This window comes from Elgaria multicarinata, chromosome 1 (assembly GCF_023053635.1).
Source record: "Elgaria multicarinata webbii isolate HBS135686 ecotype San Diego chromosome 1, rElgMul1.1.pri, whole genome shotgun sequence".
NCBI lineage: Eukaryota > Metazoa > Chordata > Lepidosauria > Squamata > Anguidae > Elgaria > Elgaria multicarinata.
This window is the reverse complement of record NC_086171.1, coordinates 38,512,164-38,532,493: the sequence shown is the minus strand read 5'-3', so window position 1 is coordinate 38,532,493 and position 20,330 is coordinate 38,512,164. Positions and strand designations below refer to the sequence as shown.

Below are 20,330 nucleotides of genomic sequence, written 5' to 3'. Positions count from 1 at the left end.
GTTGATTGAAATCAGCAGCAGCTCTGCACCAGGTACTGAAGGGGATCCATTCAATGTGCCTTGCTTGTGACTATTTCAGATGTTACCAACTTCCTTTGCTTTTTGGCAAGCATAATGAGGAAAACGCTTTGCTTCTGCCTGATTTTGTCTTTCTTATGGGAACAGATGGTGAAAGCATATAAATATATGAGTGGTATTTTCTTAGTGACTCATCCATCAAAGGAAGGAGCCTCAGACTGTTCCAGGCAGCTAACCAAGATGGACGTGAGCATACTTGAAGAGCAATACGACTGTCTAAAACAGAAGCAAAAGCTGCAGACACACGTTATTGTATTTAAAACAGGTATGTTTGAAACTCAAAGACTGGAACTTTGGGAAATTAGGGGTCTACAAAACTCTTGGAAACTTCCATTGATTTTAAAATGACATGAAGCTTATACATACAACTGAAAATAATGTACAAAGTAGATTATTTTCTTAATAAAGAGTCTGGTGGCAACACTGTACATCTGTTAGTCTTTAATTTACCATAAGAATCTTTATTGTGTTGCTGTAAAAGACAGACAGACTGACCCTATGCATGTTTACTCAGAAGCAAGCCTCACGTTGTTAAATGGGACTTACTTCCTGGTAAGTGCATGGGATCTCAGGTTAACACATCTACCCCTGTGGGATTGTTTTCATATTGCAAAAAACTGTCTCAGTAGTTGATAGACCAGAAATCCATATGTTGAACATTCTTTCATGTTTGAGGGAGATGAATATATTTAAGATACATGTGCTCTCAAACATTCTTATTAAATGTGGGTCTTGCCACAGTAACACTCAGTTCCAAAGTCTGCAGTTCCAAAATCTGCAATTAGCTTTTAATTGTTAGACCGTATTAAGTGCAAAACAGATTTGAGGTTGTACAAAACAGATTTTAAGGTCTACTGGGACAAATAAATATAAGTATGGCTGTTCATATATATATAAACCAGCAGTTACTCAGATTTGTCTCTGGTATTAACTGGAATACACAGGTTAATTCCATTGATACAATAGTTGTGGTTAACTTTATCTGGATCAGGACCATTATAGAGAGAGGGAATTGTTGTGAGTTGCAGGAAATGAGACACACAACGAAAGTAAGATTTATTAAATTAAATAATCCTGGTGAAAAAAATCTTACATTTTCAGTGACGAAAAGACTGCTATTGTGGAAGAAAGCTCCATGAAACTTTAAGGTCAAGATCCTCAGCACACTTAAGGGTAAACTCATTTGAACTCAATAGGGCTTAGTACCAGGTGAAAAAGATAAGAGGACCATGGTGCTGTTTTTCACTAACAGTTGTTGATCCAAATAATACAAGTTAGTCTGCTTACAACGTGGTGTTTCCTAGAGCAGGAGTGGGCAGCTGGTAGATCTGAGGCTGGATCTACACTACTGCTTTATAGTGGTATTGAAGTGCACTGGTAACTGTTGGGGCACAGGACACATTCCATATACCTCTTTCATAGAGTTATATCCTGCTTTTTGTTTCACATTCATAACACAAGGTGTAGATCTGGCCTGAATCTGTTAGTAGATTGCTTTCTGATCTGCACTAGATTGACAAGATTTTCTGACTCCCAATTAACCCTAGCAACAACAAAGATCTCCTACACACACACACACACACAATTAGGCTTTTAGAATCTCTGATATGTAGTAACTCAATTGTAGATTTTAACTTGTATTTGCAAGTTACCTCTGTGTATGGCTCACAGAGTAACACTCCCTCCCGAGCACGATTTTGCCTATGGCTTTGAATATTTCCCCACCACAGCTGCTACTGTTATTTTTCACACAGCATTTTGGTGGAACTCTGGCTTCAAGTAAAAAACGAAGTATATTCTGCAAGTCTGAAGTCTGCCCACACCTGTCTTAGGCAGATGTTAATTATCCGGGATACCGAGTTTCTCTAAATGAGCTATTTGTTGCGCTTTCATGATTGGCCGCTCACGGAAGTTTGTGGGTCCTTTACACATCGACGACATCATCAACATCCAGGACGTCCCCTGTGCTGTCCCTGGGGAGTCTCATTTTTTTAAAAAAAACAGAAATAATGTGATATTATCTGGGATAGCGTGGGATCTCTGCCACTAGATGGTGCTGTCTCATTAAACACAATGGAGCCTTTCTGAATAGGGAAGTTTTCAATTCAAAATCATATTTAAAGGAGCATGTTGTGATTGTGGGAAGTGTGTGGACGAAAGCCCTGTTAAGTCTGCGGGATTTTTCCTATGTATAGAGAAGCTAACCATTAATATAGAGCAAGGGAGGGCATCCTCTGGCCCTCGGAAGTGTGGGCTCCCTCCATGGGCCCCACCCCCTGACCTGGAAGCTACTGGGGGCTCCGAGAGGCTTTGTGAGGAGGCAGGGAGAAGAACCCTTTTATCATCTCCAATTTGTGTTCAGAGTTGATGAGGGGATTCCTGTATATGCCATTCCCCCTCCCCATGGAAGGGCATGGGGGATCAGTGACTTCACTTGCTCTGCAACCTCTTCCTAATGTGGAAGGTGCGGGACAAGTGAAATGGCTTTCTGTGCACAGGCCTTCTTGAAGAAGAGGAGGATCATCTTCCTGGCCCACCCCTGAGGCATGTAACTCTGGCCCTTTGAAGTCACACCCTGATGTAATTCAGCCCACAGAGGGTTGGGGGATCATCCAGTTCTCTCCATTCTGGTTGCCCACCCTTGAAGTAAGACTTATTGATAGTTATAACTGCAATTTCTTACCATTTTAGTTTGCGATGCTATGCATGCAACTTTGAGAATAAGCCCCATTGAGCTCCCTAGAACTTATTTCTGAATAAACCTATGTAGGGATTAGGCTTTTATTGACGTTCTACTACCTATAGATTGTCGATTTATAAGATGGGACTATATGTAAAAATGAGCGAAAATGTGCTAGAGACAAGAAAGGAATTGCTTTAATAACTTGGCTTCTTGCTAGAGTTCACCTTGAAGTTTTACTGAAAGTTACTGTGAAAAGCAGCCATGTGAAAACAGAACAAGTTACCACAACAGATCCTAGATTTTAATATGTAACTAGGGGAGAATATGTTACTTTGACTTTCTTGTTATCAAATTATGTCATCATGCGCCTTCCTAACCAACTTGTTCTGGCCTCCTGAAGCATAATAATGGACAGCTCCTACGTAGGCCTAAGGGGAGGGAGAGCATAGCCATACACAGGGAAGGTGAGTGGCTCCAATTTATATGTCAATAAAAGCTTGAACCTGGCTCGGTAGCAAACCGGCAGCTAATACAGCTCTTTCAGCACAGGAGTACTCTGTGCATGGAAAAAACCTCCACTCAACAGCCTTGCTGCACATTCTACACTAGCTACAGCTTCTGAACCAGCCTCAAGGGCAGCCTTACATACAGTGTATTACAGTAGCCCAACCTCGAGGTTACAGTAGTCCAACCTCGAGATCACCATAGCTAAGCTATCTTTGTACAGGAATGGGCACAGCTGGTGTACCTGCTAAAATTGTTAAAAGGCACTCTGTGCCACAAGGATAGCGTGTGCCTCCAATGACAAGGATGAATCTAAGAGCTCTTCCAAACTGAGTACCTTTTCCTTCAGAGAGAGTGCAACCCCAGCCCCAACCAGACAAACTCCCTAATTCCCAGACCTGGGAACTACCCACTCACAGTGCCTCTGTCTTATCAGGATTCAGCTTCTTGGCCCTTATCCAGCCCACCATTGTTTGAAGCATTGTTCTAGGTCATGCACAGCCTATCTCGACTCAGATGTAATGGAGCACTAGCTGGGTGTCATCAGCATACTGGTGGCACTTCACCCTCAAACCCCTCACGATACCACAAGGGATGTCATATAGATGTTAAATAGCTTTGGGCACAAGATAGTTCTTTGTGGGGCCCCACAACACAACTGCCAGATGGCCGAAGTAGTCACCCAATGCTACTCTGGACTTTACTGAAAAGCAGTGCCCCTCAACTCCCAATATACAGAGCTGGCCCAGAAGGATACCATGGTGAATAGTATGAAAAGCCACTGAGGAACTGAGTAAGAGGCTCGCACTCCTTCTCCCGATATGGGTCATCCTTCAGGGCGACCAAGGCAGCTTCTGCCCCTTCTGCAGGCTGAAATGCATCTAGAACAACCCCACTGGTCTCTAGTATGATCTATGCTGGTGGCCTGGCAGCAGTATCAAAGAAAATCAGTGGTCTGCCATTGAATTTTGGTGGCAAATGCAAGAGATGCTTAAAATGGACATATTTAACATGAAGACGAGCTAAAATTGTCCCATTTAAGCCTTCATTGCAGGATTCCGCCAAAATTCAGTGGCAAACTGCCATTTTTTTTCGTTTTCCTTTTCCTTTTTTTTCCTTTGTGATCGTTGTACCACTAAATTTCAGTGGCACAGCAGTAGCATGAGTGCAGCCATGAGGTGGGGTGGGGGAGAGATCCAGGGGGTAGAAAGTGGTCCCTAGGCCACTCCCCCAAGTTACCTACCCCTACTTTAGATAATGTGGGAACAATGGTATTCTTAAAATATGTACATTTTGCTCCCATCTATAACTAGATGGAAACAACTTCCACTTTCCTCATTTTTATTTATGTATTTATAGTTAGAAGAACTGTGAAGCCTTGTCGCATTTCGGGGAGTAGCTATAGCCTCTGACACCAATTCTAGGTCAGAATGGGACACTGTAGAATCAGGCTCAGCCAGGGTTCTACCAGGCCTCCCACTGGCTGGCCAGCCAGGAGAGGGTGAGATGGCAAGCATGGTGATATCCCCATAGCCAGGAGACCTCATCTCTCACCCAGGGTGTCATGTTTCCCAAGAAATCCTGCCTTACTGGGAGACAATAAAGAGGTCTGCCAAGTAATCCACAAAGCTTTATTCAAGCAATAAACATCTCTTCCCACTTGAAGAGAGTCTAATCTCTAGGAACTTTCCTCTAGGCAAAACTATGCAAACTAAGCCAGACAATTGACCTTTCAAGAAGAATGGAAAGCCTTTTCCCAGAACACTTTAACTTCAGTGAGACTGGTTCTAGTGCAGTTTCTGAAGAGATGCTAGCCGGGCTGACTTTCCCTCACCTTCCTTTAGCTCAGCCCATTTTAGTCTGCAGTGTACTCTTGGATCGGCTAGCCTCTCAGTGCCCTTCCGCTCGGAAGAATACTGATTTCCCAGTGACTGTGTGTGGTTTACACTTGAGGAAATAAGCTCAGGAGAAGGTTAATTCCCAGCCTGTGAAGAGCCCGTGAGAGCGACCTCCCCCACTGGTATAGGTGGGTATGTTTCTGGCACTGTCTCTTCTGTTTCAGAATCTGATTCTGATTGATCGCCTGAAACTCCTTCCCCCAAATCTAAGGGGAGCAGGGCTAGACATGACACAGGGGAGCATTCCATGGGAATAGAGCAACAAGAGGAGGTCTTTGCAGGAGAGAGTATTTCAGGAGTGTCTCCTTTTCTGTGTCATAAATTGAAGAGGGCGGAGATGCAGCAATCACCTAAGAGACCGGTTTCCCTGCCACGATTGAATCTTTAGTGGCAATTCCTCTGTATTCCTTTAGTGGTCATTCCTCCATAGCCTTTAGCAGTAGACCTTGCTACAAACAACGCTTAGATAACCTGCAAGGTTTCCCCCTTTTGCTTAGACTCTCTGAATTTTTTGTGATTTATTTTGTCAGCGTGATCTAGGGCCACTTGGGTTTTTGTTCTGTTGCTCATTAAGTCTTACATTGTGAATTGTTATCTGTGGATTCTTATTGGGGATGTAAAGGCACAAAGGAATAATCCTATTTACTGGAATTACTGCAATAAAAGGTTTTACTGTGAATTGGGTCTTGTCTCTGAGAAGTCAGGTCCCAACAAGATCAGCAATTTCAAATTTGAGTTCTTTAAGAATTCTTAGATGGATACTACCCAGTGATTTGTTTTCAACTTGCACAAGGGTGTTGAACTTCATCTCTTGTTACCACAATTTGCTTCAGTTACTCAGTTTCCATTCCTGAATATATCTGTTCAGGCATGGGTATCAGCCCTACATCAACTGCAATAAAACAGACATAAAGAATTCATTCAACTTATCTGCAATCTCCTTACCCTTTAGTACTCCTTTAACTTTCTTGTCATCCAAAAGTATCAAGCACCTCCATATCCAGTTTCCTGCTTTTGGTGTATTTGAAGGATGTTTTATTATTGGTGTTCATGTTAATAGTGATATGCTCCTCAAAATCTATTTTTCCATCCTTTGTTTGCATTTCATTTGTGCACATTTGTGTTCCTTTTTGTTCTCCTCATTTGGACTGAAAATGTTCTGATTGATTGGAGGGTTCCAATCAAAGGCAGAGGTTCTACAGAAAAGCTTAGCCATGGCGGCTTTCTGTACCTTTATAGCTTATGTTTTATTTATAATTTATTGACACCCCCCTAGCATCTTGGCTAAAGAGTCCTTTGTTCCTGAGAAAGGTAGCAAGAAGCTTAAACACTGCCAGTAACAAGAGAGTCCCAGATGGTAGCAGGAGCTTAGTACTTAATTGATAATGTGTGTCCTCCACTTATTAAATTAAAAGGAATTGCTCATGTGGAACTCTAGATACATCCAAAGTCACCACCCCAGTCAGACAGTCCACAGGGGTACCTGTAAATTGGCCAGACCATATGTGACTTACAGCAGAGCTGGCTTATGCAAAGAAAGCATAGTAACACAGCATTTAATATTACGGGGAATTAACCCAGGCTTGAACCAGGTTAGAAGAAGTTCAAATCAACTTAGTTTATTAGTGTTTATACACATCATCAAAGAAGACCATATAACACTGTTTAACTACAAGCACCCCCTAAAGCTGGGTGCATAAGTGTAAGGAAGTGAAGGCATAAGAGATAGGTACTTACTTCTCTCAGGGCAAGAGTGCATGTTGCTTGTTGCAGATGAGAAGAGGAAGAGGAAGGGGAGGGAGTAGGAGAAAGGAGATGTTATAAGACACCAAGGGGGATGAACAAGACAAGCAGTTGTTGATACAATGTATCCTCTATCGCCCCCTAGTGTCTGGAAGCATGCGGAATTGTTCCTATTATCCAACAGTAACACTTCTATTTATCCTGCTTAGTTGCATCACATGGCTTTTGTAAGTGTAGCAATTTGGTCATATGTAGCCAGAGTTTCCTCCTGAGGCTTTTTGTTCTGTACAACTTTACCTAACTATCTCCCAGATGCATAGCTTTTGTAATGTTCAGTCAGCTAGCTGTAATTCAATCAAGCAGTTAGGAATCTCCTTGAGGTCTCCTTTTATTCCTCAGAGTCAAATAATTGATCCCTTTGTTCTAGGCCTGACTCCAGCCCCAAAGCCATTGAACCCTTTGTATACCTTATTCTGAAGTCTACAATTGCCCTTGAGTTTGGGCATCCAGCGCATTCTTTCAGCACGGACATGCTTGCTGTTGCACAGCTCTAAGAATTGCCCAAGATTCATTTGGCTCTTCCTCATGATCCTTTCTTTGTATTCTCCCTGCTCTTTTTTGGTGTCTAACCCAGGGCTAGGGCCAGGGCCCTTCCCTGAAACCAGCCTATCAAGATCAATGTTAAATCAAGAATTTTTAAGATGTATTGATTCCTGTTCTAATGTTGTTCCCTACCTCGATTCAAAGGGAGAGGCGGGTAATAAATAAATATAATAATAATAATAATAATAATAATAATAATAATAATAATAATAATAATCTTCTTATTGCCTGGTATACCTAGATCGAGCTGTTAGTACTTAGTTAGTTAGTTAGTTAGTTAGTTAGTTAGTTAGTACTCAATGATTACCAACATTGAGTGTGCAAGAAATTCAGCCTGTTATAAGGGAGGAGTGCAGCAGAGCGTCAGATACTTAATCAGTTAGAGACTTGTTTGCATTCTGTTGTTTATTTTGACTGGTTAGTATCTCTTTAACTGAAGATTCTATGTGTGTCCCATAATGCAATTCTCAGGCTTGCTTCCTGGTTCTAACTGCTCTCTCTGTAACAGTTAGAAAGAAGTCTCCAAGAGGTCTTGATTAGTTTATCTCTCCACTCCTAGTCTATCTATTAATGTTTCGTATTTGTTCTAAGAATAAACTAATTCATCATTTTGTTCTCTACAATTAAAAGAATTGTCTCTAGCATTGTTTTTTAAGAACACACAAATTCAAACTTCTGCCAATAAGAGCTTCACCCCCTGGTGAACACCCATTGAGTCTGTCCAAACAGGTTCCATACGTGATACAACCTACCCTGTGATCTCCTTGCGCTGTTCCACCGAAGCTTGGTGTCTTCCAGAAGCTGCATCTTCCATATGAGTTGCTGAATAGTCTGAGTAGAATGGTTTAGTTATTTTCCTTGGATTAGTCAGAGTCTAAGGGCATGGCTAGACCAGGGGGTGGGGGGTGGAGGGGGATGATCTTGAGATATGATGACGCCCATGCCCTAAGAAGAAGCTGCATTTCTAGGTGCTCTGTTATTTTTGCAACCAAATTGTTTTGGACTTGTGGTTCCTAATAACAGCTTAGCCTCTGTTCGGTCTCCCCATCGTTGTCATGAGTACTAAGAATCCAGCCGTCTTTGGATATTGTTATCTGTTTGGCTGTTCCTGGATAAGGAGGGGCTGTAGCTCAGTGCAGTGGCGTAGCGTGGGTTGCCAGCGCCCCAGGGCAAGGCAAGTATTGTGCCCCTAATCCATGGACCTTTAGCGCTCCCTGAGTCCCTTCCACCAGTCCAGCATTGAACCCCTTACCGCCGCCCCCCCAAGCACATGTATTATATTTTAAGAAAATACTGATCTATTTAAAGTAAAATTAATTTAATACTAGTATACCGGTACTTACATTTATTTAAAATCGCCTGGTTTTAATATGTGCAAATTTTTCAATAACTGTATTGAAATCTACATTGAAATCTCTCTCAATTGACAGTATTCCTCCTCTTTCTGCATTGTGCACTTGATTCTTTTTTATTTAGCATGATCATGGCTGATATGATGACCTTGATATGATAACCGATCACCTTGGAGGCTGCATTTCCTCCCAAACAGGCCTCTCTAGCACATGAGTTGCTGCACTGTCCTCCTTCTGGATGACTTAGAACAGTGGTTCTCAACCTTCCTAATGCCGCGACCCTTTAATACAGTTCCTCATGTTGTGGTGACCCCCAACCATAAAATTATTTTCGTTCTTCTCTACACAATCCATTGTCATGGGATGGTTTGCTAATGAAAATAATACATAACAATAGCTTTAATAATACAAAAGATGATACAGGACATAGTTCAGTCAATACAGTTTCCTAAGACCATCGGAAATATGTGTTTTCCGATGGTCTTAGGCGACCCCTGTGAAAGGGTCATTCGACCCCCAAAGGGGTCCCGACCCACAGGTTGAGAACCGCTGACTTAGAAGGTAGCCAGAGCAGCAACGCGTGTGCTAGAGAGGCCCATTTGGGAGAAAATGCAGCCTGCAAGGCCTTCCTGACCTGTGCGCAACAAGAAAAATGCTGTAAAATGTTACGTGGCAACGTTTATTTGCCCCGTCTACACAGTTGGATCTACACAGATTTTATTTTTTTTATTTATTATTACTACTTTCTTTTTTGAAATTTTTGCGCCCCTAAGAATTTTGCTCCCAGGGCAACCGCCCTGAGGGGGGGCCCACGCAACGCCACTGACTCAGTGGGAGAGCCTATGCTTTGTATGCAGAAAGTCCCAGGTTCAATTCTTGGTATCTCCACTTACAGCAGGAAGAATTCCCTGGAGAGCTGCTGCCAGTCAGGGTCAACAATACTGGCCTAGGTGGACCAATGCTTGGGACTCCATATAAGCATCTTTCTGTGTTCCTAACTTGGTGTTCAAGCAACTCCAGCATTCATAACCAAAAGCTGGGAAACCAGAGGGTAGCCTGGAGCAACTGTGATTTTCCAAGCATCTGTGACCAACCAGGAAATGAGGTCCTTTGTTCCTCTTTCTCTGAACCAAGTTAATTGGACTTGACTTTATTTCCTTCTATAACTTCTATTCCTCTAAATCAGGGGAGGGGAGGCTGTGGATCGTGAAAGCTTGGACTCCTTCTATGGACTCCTTCCCAAGCCTTGCCCTCTGGCTTGGATCTACTGAGGGGTTTCCAGAGGAGGCTGGGAGAGGCAGGGAATGTCTCTAATCTCTAATCTGTGATTGAAGATAATAGGGAGATTCCAGTTGGGATAGGGAATGGCATACTCTGCCGAAGGTCCCACAAATGCCAGTTCAGTACCTCCTTCATGCATCGCACACCATGTGGTGCACCACACGACATGCAGCAGGATGCAAAGGGAAGAGACAGGACTTGTAATATTTACACCTGTAAAACCTGTAATTATTCTTAATAGTTGTTACTGAGCTAATTTTCTCTATTTTTAAGTAGCTATTTTCCCACTTGTTGAAGCAATGTGCATTCTGGAAAAGAGCCCTTCATTCCCATGTTTGTCATCACATGTATATATGTGAGTTTGCATGTGCATGTGATTGAGAATGTGTAGTAACAGAAGGACCCTCCAAACATTTCCTTTGGTTGCACACAGCTCAGATGTATTACACAGACTTGTCCTGTGGAGCCCAGATAGGCAGAACCTTGACAATCTAAGATAGAAGCCAAGAAAGAAGGGCAGAGGAGTGTGTGGAGGGGTGAACAGGACCAGTTCAAGGTATTTTGGTATCTAAAGTGGAAGACCCAAACAGTACTGCACTTCCAATAATTAACATGTACATCGTCCTACAGACGCCCCATTGAAATTAATGGAAGTTATACAAGAGCAGTAATGCTCTTATGCAACTTCCATTCATTTCAATGATGTTTGTGCAGGAGAACTTCCTGCTGCATTGTGCCCCATAGGTCAGATCTGTTTCCTACTCTGCCACTCTTAATGGCTCTTCAAATCTTCTGTTGAGCGTTATAGTCATGTCAAGAGAGGAAAAGGGGCAAAGGGAATATACTTCTCATTTTTCTTAATGTATGGATATTAGAATGATGTGAAGAGAAAATCAGTGCATTTTATTTATTTTGTTTATTACATTTATATACTGCCCCATAGTCGAACAAATAAGTTAAAATTTCATCTAAATAGAGTTATAAAAATGATGCATGAACTAAATCTGATTGTTTTTTTTATTTCTAGATATCTTTTTCAATTTGTTAAAAAGTTGTGATTATTTTTATTTTTTTGAGGGTATAACAATAGCCCACTTGGGTGCAATATGATTAGTTCATTCTGTGGCAGATCCCCACCTGCCAACGAGATAAATGTGTTTAGTCCCTTTGGAATTAGTCCCAGAAAACAAGAGGTTTACCAAAATGATAAACATTTATGTTGGCAGAAGATTGTATAAAAGGTTAAAGAAAGATGCATGAACAGAATAATTTATGTATTTTTTTTTTACACCTAACCATTCTTCTGCTTGAGATTTCAAGGATAATAAAGCATTTCAAGGTAATTAGACTTAATCTTTTATTTTTCCTTGTTTCTCCTTCCCACCTTGCTGAGATTGGATGGTGGGTAAAATCAGCCCACACACAGGAATCATTACAAAGCTTCTTGTAGTTCAGTGTTTTCAAAATATGTTGTTTCACTGTCCTGTTTATGGGGCTGGCAACATTTTGACTGGGGATTTTGTGGACTGTACTCGTAACACTACAAAGTTCTCTATGACATCCTCCATACTATGCCTTCCTGTCTCAATTTGCCACAGAGAGAATTCAGGGAGAAAATATAAATATATCTTTCAAATATTACCTAGCTTGTCGAATCCTGAGCTTCTTTTCCAAATATGGATTTGTTTGTGATATATACATAGTGAGACAGTTTATATACCTGGGATCTGTAAGCGTGTTCATCTTTTTGCCACATCAGATTGCTGTTGATTTTCAAAAATTAAACTCCTTGCTTCTTTCTACCATATGATTGGCTCCAGTTACCCAATATGTGAGCAACCTCATTTAACATTTGTAATAATATGGAAATATGTATTTTCTTCACAGTGGTGAATGAGACATTTCCCAAGGAATCCATGATCAGCACTGTTTTAATTAACAAGAAAATGAGGAAAGCAAAAGCATTTGAAGAAGGCCTTCCCATCAGAGAGGTCAGCCTTGAGTTGCCCTGCAGTGAAAGTATACAAGAGAGTTCACCATGGCGGATACATCTAGGGATCCACCGTCTTGCACAACGAGAGCAGCAGAAAGGTCCTTGTGTTGTTATCCAAAATAAGAATGAAGAGATTAGCACTGAGAGTAAAATACTGTCTCAGAAGGAAAGTGTGATGTCATGTAAAGAATCCATTGGGTTACACAGCAAACAGGAAAAGTCAAGCCCTGATGAAAAGACAGACAGTTCTAATTCACCTTTGCCATCAGTCACTTCACCAGTTTGGACACACTCACAAATTTCAGCCTCAAAATTGGTGCTAACATCCAGTAAGCTACCCTATTACCCTTTCCCTCAGAAAAAAACTCCCAAGATTTCTGAAGCTGCAAGAAGACTTGGACTTTATGTTTCACACTGAGAATATTTCAGAAAGAAGGAAAGTAAAGGTTGGTTCACACAGTCAGATTCCCCTATGTGTAAGCAACTGCATGTTCCTTCTAGACACATGTGTAACCATAATTGCATGGGACACAGGAGAAGTGTTCCATCCCTTGTGGTCATAGATGTGCAGCTCAGTTTGCACAAACATTTCCCCCAAGTGCGTGCATGTGTGGCTGAGGAAAGTCTACTAGAACTTCTCATGTGTAGAGGAACAGCTCATGCTATATTCGGATTTCAGCAGAAAAATATTTTTTGTGCCCCCATCTCCTATATCTTGCATGCAGCATTTGGTGAGGGAGAGTGGCAAAACTATGTTTATTTTGCTGAGGGTTTTTAGCTCAGCCCAGTTTCCCTATTCCGCAGAAGAGGGACTTTCTCTCATAACTGACTAGTGTGACACCCCTTTTCTTCAAAGGCAAACAATAGATCACAATAACCACTTGCTTATTGAGAGATGTGTGCATGCATTCTCCTATAGGATTTTCCCTCTGGTATGCCTGTCAAGTTCCACACATTCTGGAATAGGGGAAACTAACTGTGTGAACTCTTTGCTAATATTTTACCACCTTTTTTTTTTTGCTTGCTAAGAAATGATTGCTTAAAACCTATTTTGGACTAATGTGTGTGGGCTAATATAAAAATCTGTTTTGAAGGTTGATTATGCAGGAAAAGTTTTAGACCCATTAGAGCCCATAATTTCCAATCCTTTTCAATATAATAAGGAACAACTTGTTGTTGTTGTTGTTGTTATTATTATTATTATTATTATTATTATTATCATCATCATCATCTGGGTGGCTGCATCTTTGGTCGGATTCAGTTGGGCAGTTCTGATATTTGTATTAATTTGGATCATATAAAGAAATAAAAATTGGTTCTTTAAATGCCCTCTTCATTTCATTCAAGTAGAGATGTAACTATTAAATGCAGTTTTCTATAAAGTGGTGTTATAGCGATTTCTTTCCTACAAACAAATTATTTTTTGGGAAATGGAATTCAATTGCCAGTATGCCTCAAAGTAATGAAAATGCCTTTCACAAAGATCAATATTTCCAAAAGTTATTGATGGAGTCTGAATTGAACTGAACCAAATGTTATTCTACACATAAACTTTGAACTCCTCTATATGTATTTTCCTAGGAGTAAAACCCATAGAATACAGCAGAACTTGTGCTGTTAATTAGCTGTCTGAACAGGCAATATGTGATGACAATTTTAAACCCAGAGTGAGAAAGATGATTAACATACTGCTTTGGTAATACTTTTATTTAAGTAAATTATGGTTTCTTTTCCCTATGTATTTTTCAGAATCAATGAATGAAACCTACAGATACTAAACTTTTACTATCTTTTCCAGAATTAAATATAGTAAATATCTATGTTCCCTGCTTTCTTTTTAAACATCGTTTTCTCAGATGCGGGTCAGAACACACACTTGCTTTTCTTTGCACAATTATAATAAATTTATCTAATATGTTTTTTCAGTTCATAGAACATAAGTTTGTCAATTAATGGAAATGTTATTTTATGGTGTTGAAGCCATACTGTTTACCTCCTCCTTAGCCATTGCTTATATTATATAGCTCCCTACTTCGAATACCTTTGCAGGCCTCTTGACAAAATCGGTTCTGGCCCACGAAAGGGGACGCCTCGGTATTATTTATTTAGGGTGCAATCCTATGCATGTTTAGACGGAAAAAAGTCCTACATCTTCAGAACTACCTATCTCTTTTAGGAGATGCTTTCCAAAAGAACAGAGCCATGTACGCACTTTTCAGCCAGAAATCGGTGTATAATACTTTGCTAACTCCCTTGCGAGATAGGCACATGCTTTGCAGCAATTAGCTCCAGTGCCTCATTATTCTGCAGAATAAACTCTAGTTTGACCTATACTTCTTCTCCTCTCCTCCTTGTGTGCTGAATTGGACCTGGTACACCAGGGAACGAGCTATTTTTGCTACACCAGCATCCCTCAGCCAGAGGCGAAGGGCTTTTTTGTCTAAACATGCATAGGACTACGCTCTAAGTTAAGATGCCACATGCTGGCTGTGGCATGCTAGAAGTTGTAGGACTTTTTTTTCCCCCCGATCTAAACAGGCATAGGGTTGCGCCCTAAGTCTTTCGAGATGCCACACGACAACAAGCTCCTTCGTTTGAGCAACGGGAGCCAAATACGGCTGCTCCATCCTGACGTTCAAACCACATTTTATGCTAATTACATTTACTCTGAGGAGGCGGAGTAAGGATATGTCACCCTTATTGGGCCTTATTATTTATTATTACTGCGTGAGGCAGTACAGCGCTAGGGAGCTTAAGGCGGGATTTGCTCCTCCCTGTAGCCGCGCAGAGGGAGGAGGAAAAGCGGCCACACTGACGCCACAAACGAAAGAGGAACTAAAATGGCGGCGGCGGCGGCGGCTTGGGCCTCGGTGGTGTGTCATTTGTGGCCACGTGACTGCCCTTCCCCACTCCATCCAGGAGGTGGGGGAAATCCCCGTGTTTTTGCTTTCATTTCTGACGTGACGGACTTTAAAAAAAAGACCCGGCGAGCGGCGGCGGCAGCAGCGGCGCTTTCCCTTCTTTAGAATGCGGGGGGATAAATAAACGGCTGCTCTGCCGCGGTCTTCTCCCCACAGAAGGGGAGGGGGGGAGAGAAAGAAAGAAGTCCGCAGGTGAGTGACCGTGGTGGACGGTACCTGGAGGCAGGGGGAGGGGAGGCTCATGAAGGGAGGCCGCGGCCCTCTCCCCTTCAGAGGCCTTCGCCTCATCCGTTTCTCAGGGGGTGGGGGGCAGGCTGCGTTAACAGCCCCCTTCGCATAACCCTCTCCAAGGTTTTCCTCATAGGGGCAGAAGAGAGCCCCCTCACCCTGGGGTAGGGCTGGTGGTCCAGAGACCCCCCTGGGTTGTGTCGGGTGGATGACTGGACCCCTCTGCTGTCTTTCCCATCTCTGTAGAAAAGCATCACCAACTCCAGATGAATCCATTCATTAGCTCATTTTGCTGGCTGCATTTGATAGGGCACTATTCTGTCAAGCCATTCAAGGTTGCTTATGAGTTGGGAGGGGAAAGACAAGAATAAGAATAAGAAGAATAAATTTCTTACCCACCTCTCGGATTGGATTGAGGCAGGGAACAACAGCAAGCATAAAATACATACAATACTGATTAAGAACATAGCATACACTGTTAAAAACATCCTAAAAGCATCCTAAAATTCTACTGGATAGGCCTGCCAGAAGAGATCAGTCTTGATAGCTTTCTTGAAGACTGTCAATGATTTCATTTAATTTATTATTTATTTGATGTTTAGCCCACCTGTCTATCCAATAATGGCCCTCAAGGCGGCTTACAAAACAATTTAAAATAGATTAAAACAGCAAAATGCATTGAAATTCAATGAAAACATAATTACAGAATAAAAACAGCACCCCATCCACAAACCCGCATACAGGCCAAAGGTCTTTTTGAATAAAGTCTTTGCCTGCTGCTGGAAGGCTAGCAGAGAGGGAGGGAGACAAGAATTGTTTCTCTGATTGCTTCCAGACAAGGCTCTTGTTTTGCAAACACCCTGCCTTATTCAAAGAATGTTACGAGGTGTCCACACAATGTCATCTTTGGTTTGTAGTTCTCTCTCGCCTTCTTTCTGTTAGCACAAGGAGCCCTCTGTCTGGAAGCACCATGTTATAGCTGCAACCCAAATCAACCATACTGTTCCAAACCTTACTCAATTTAAATCTAAATCAGTAAAGTTTAATTTTAAAAAATCATAGGCCTTGCACATTCTACAAGTTCACCTCCAGGTTGGTTTATGAACAGAATTAAAAGTGCTATAAAAATAACAGAATAACATGCGATCCAATCCTATGCATATTTAGACAGAAAAAAGTCCTACAATCCTGACATCTCCCCAGCCAGCATGTAGGGCTTTTTACTGTCTAAATATGCATAGGATTGCATCCTTAATGGTTAAAATGGGATCTTGACTTTAAAAACAAAAACAAACCAGCTATCACATCAATAGTTATCACAGTGAGTCCAGCAGATCAAGACCAAAGACCGCTAACAAGTTAGGAAAGGGAAAGGAAAATGTTTTAATCCAGTTCCCAATGATGGTGTATATGCCAGGCATATTACAAGCTTGCTGCTTTTCTCCTCCACCTTCCCACAGCTCCTATGCATTTTAAACATAATTATAATTGATGCTCTTCCTGCCATTTAGACTGGTGTCAAGAACTTCAGCTTTTATGTCAGATTGCTGGTAAAGGACATTGGTGCAGGAATTTTTTTAAAAAATGGCAGCCCTATATCACCTATGCTGACTTGGGGGATGCTGGGAGTTGTAGTCCAACACATCTGGAGGGCACCAGATTAGGGAAGGCTGCTTTGACTTATAGGCTTAAGTGGTTGAACCATAGCTGGATAACTGGACATGTAAAGGTAGACTTCCTTGTTTCTGGCAATTTCCTTTAAACAGTCATGTGAGAGATCAGTAGTCGACAGGAGCAATGTTCTTCCCCATGGAGATTCAGTCTTCACCTTTTGGGTTTCTGCCTGTCATGCAGGTATTAAAAACACAAGAGCTGTGTCACGGGAGAGAGCTGGGAACTTGAAGGCTAAATATGGGTAGCCCTTATAGGAGAAAGACATCTCTAGTGATAACAGAGAGGTTAGATCATTGACTAATTGATTTTTCACAAGGTCTTCCTAGCAATTCTTTAAAGATAACTTTCAGTACGCTGGTTTTCTTCTACTGCCTTTTAAATTTGTTTATAAGTTTCTGGGAAGCAGGGGGCTTACAAAACAAAACTTCAGTAGAAACTTTTCCTTTTGGTTTCTCTTTTGATCGCAATGTCTGTAGGACTCTGCTCAATGCATATGAACCAAATAGTATCAAAAGCAAAAGTAATGAATCTGCTTGGCAGCCTTGACCCAAGTAACAGATGGCAGTGTTTTAAGATCTTTGCCAGATCTTTTTGTAGTCATAAGTGAGTGTCTTGAATCATTAAGAGGCCCTGCATATAGATTTCTTTTACCCAATATTCTCGGTTTCTCTCCTTTCATTTATTCTCCACTTTAAGATTTCCTGTCTTTCCTCACCAGCTGCTTGAGAGTCTCCTTCTCACATTGGGCTCTGCATTCTATTTTCCTGATCTGGCTCAAACAAATGGCAGTTCCAGGCAAGAAGACCACAGATTTGGCTGAATGGGTGGAAGAAATTGAAGCTTAAGCCACTGACCTTCTGTTTATCCATATGGTGACTGAAAGAGAAAGTCTATGCAGCAACCAGGAGTTGCTTTTCTCTGGCTTCCTGCTTGCATCACAGGTCCAAAAATACCAAAATGTTGGCAGGCTTTTATTGGCTACATCTGTAAAATCTGGCAGCTTCTCTGGCTACGCTTAGGATCATTAGCTGATACAAAAATATGGAAGGAATGGCAGGATGGCAAAGAGAAGTAGCGACAGCTGCAGTCCTCAAACCACTTCATTTTGGTAGAAAAAAATGGTTTAAAGGTTGTAGCCTTGGAAACTTCTGTTTTGCTCTTATTCTGCAAATCAAAATGCTAATAAAGGCATAAGAGCAGACAAGCCTTTTTCTTTTTGGTCAGTTGACAATCTTAACACCTATCACAGTTTAACTACAACTTCTCTTGTTAGGATTTTAGTTTGATTAAGATTTTTGAAGAAATATAACATGTTATCTTAGGTAAATACATGGTGTTGTGTTTGAGCCAGTATATAGTCTCTTTCAGTGGTTGCTGGGATATGATTTTAACTTATCAATGGCTTCTTATAAAAATTGGTTTACAAGAAGAGAACAGTTCTATGAGCAAATAAAAACATGATAAATCTTAAACACCTGTTCCAAATTTCTAGGCTGCTTATTACTCAGCCTCCACTGAATGTTTTTGGTTTTTTGCTTGTCTAATGTTCTTTATAACTTCCATTTTACATTATTTTAAAATATGCATTGCTGGCAGCCTGGAACTGATACTTTATTGGTACCAGAAACATACACATCTTAATTTAATATTGTTGTAAGAACAAGCCAAACAATGGTTGAACAAAATTCCACTGCTTCCCACTCCTTATTTCCCTGGAGTAGTAAGAGATTCTACGATCAGTTCCGTTCTCAGTAGAAAGGGCTAGAAATGTGTGATGAATTTGTATAACTTATCAAAAACACTATAATCAGTATTTTTATTCTGATCCCATCCTTCCTCCAAGGCGCTCAGGGCATTGTACATGGTTTGCCTTTCATTTCCTTATAGATATATAAGTTGAGCAGGCAGGCCCCAGGCAGGCAAGATGAGTTCTAACTTGACTTCAGTGCCCCCAAAGGAATTTACATCTACCCAGAGCTGCTACTGCCAGTCAGCTCCAAATCCTCCCAACTCTCTCCTTAAAAACTGCAGAACTTGGTATGTCCAGACTCCAGGCAGATGTAAGTTTAGGGCACAATCCTGTGCATGTTTAGACAGAAAAAAGATCTTGGAATTGTTGTAGATTGCAAGCTGAACATGAGCCAACAGTGTGATATGGCTGCAAGAAAGGCCAATGCTATTTTGGGCTGCATTAATAGAAGTATAGCTTCCAAATCACGTCAGGTACTGGTTCCTCTCTATTCGGCCCTGTTTAGGCCTCATCTAGAGTATTGTGTCCAGTTCTGGGCTCCACAATTCAAGAAGGACGCAGACAAGCTGGAGCGTGTTCAGAGGAGGGCAACCAGGATGATCAGGGGTCTGGAAACAGCCCTATGAAGAGAGACTGAAAGAACTGGGCATGTTTAGCCTGGAGAAGAGGAGATTGAGGGGAGACATGATAGCACTCTTCAAATACTTAAAAGGTTGTCACACAGAGGAGGGCCAGGATCTCTTCTCGATCCTCCCAGAGTGCAGGACACGGAATAACGGAGTCAAGTTAAAGGAAGCCAGATTCCAGCTGGACATCAGGAAAAACTTCCTGACTGTTAGAGCAGTGCGACAATGGAATCAGTTACCTAGGGAGGTTGTGGGCTCTCCCACACTAGAGGCCTTCAAGAGGCAGCTGGACAAGCATCTGTCAGGGATGCTTTAGGGTGGATTCCTGCATTGAGCAGGGGGTTGGACTTGATGGCCTTGTAGGCCCCTTCCAACTCTGCTATTCTATGATTCTAAGTCCTGCAACTCCCAGCATTCCCCAGCCGGCCGCACTGGCTGGAGAATGCTGGGAGTCGCAGGACTTTTTCTGTCTAAAAGGATGGTCAGGATTGTGCTCTTAGTGGTGAGGCTATTATGAAAGATGTATGGTTTTCTGCCGATGTACAAATTTACCCTCAGCTCGAGTTCAGGGGAAACATTTCCTTTCCTTTTGCAACGAAACTACTGTACTCAGTGCAAATTAGCCAGGAATTCTTGAGGTCATATTCTCTCCCTGCTCCCCAAAGAGGGTTTTCGACATTTGAAAAATAATTCCAATTTACTTATTTAAAAAAGAGAAGGATGGATGCTTCCCCTTTGCATTGATTTCAGCATGAATTCCTATAGGGATATGAAAAAGTGCAAGCATTTTGATTTGAGGTCAGAAGAAGATTACAATGCCCTTTAGAGTAGGTAACATACACAGGAGTAAACATTTTAATTTTGTTTCCTATGCAAGGATGGCACAGAACAAGTACCTTGCAGCAAAGCTGAAAAAATATTTGCGAGAAGACAAAATTTACCTGTGGAAACCTCCCTATACAAACAATAGCAAAGAGGCTGGTGAGGAGCTGAAGG

General features: G+C 41.6%; 2 protein-coding genes across 6 annotated transcripts in view; both read left to right on the top strand.

Annotated features, from left to right (window-relative positions):
* On the top strand, positions 1 to 12,943 carry C1H9orf152 (chromosome 1 C9orf152 homolog). The gene is made up of 2 exons (XM_063147406.1): positions 1 to 343; positions 12,030 to 12,943. The coding sequence occupies exons 1-2, from the start codon at positions 115 to 117 to the stop codon at positions 12,551 to 12,553; spliced, it is 753 nt and encodes a 250-aa protein (XP_063003476.1). The 5' UTR covers positions 1 to 114; the 3' UTR covers positions 12,554 to 12,943.
* A 2,032-nt stretch (positions 12,944 to 14,975) lies between these two features.
* The window catches only part of NUB1 (negative regulator of ubiquitin like proteins 1), a 29,288-nt gene continuing 23,933 nt past the window's right edge, over positions 14,976 to 20,330 (top strand). The window contains exons 1-3 of one of the 5 annotated variants that reach the window (XM_063126345.1): positions 14,976 to 15,248; positions 17,677 to 17,753; positions 20,212 to 20,329. In XM_063126345.1, the coding sequence (XP_062982415.1) occupies positions 20,213 to 20,329 (117 nt within the window). In that variant the 5' untranslated portion in view covers positions 14,976 to 15,248; positions 17,677 to 17,753; position 20,212. The other 4 variants (XM_063126336.1, XM_063126372.1, XM_063126354.1 and 1 more) reach the window with 4 other exon arrangements.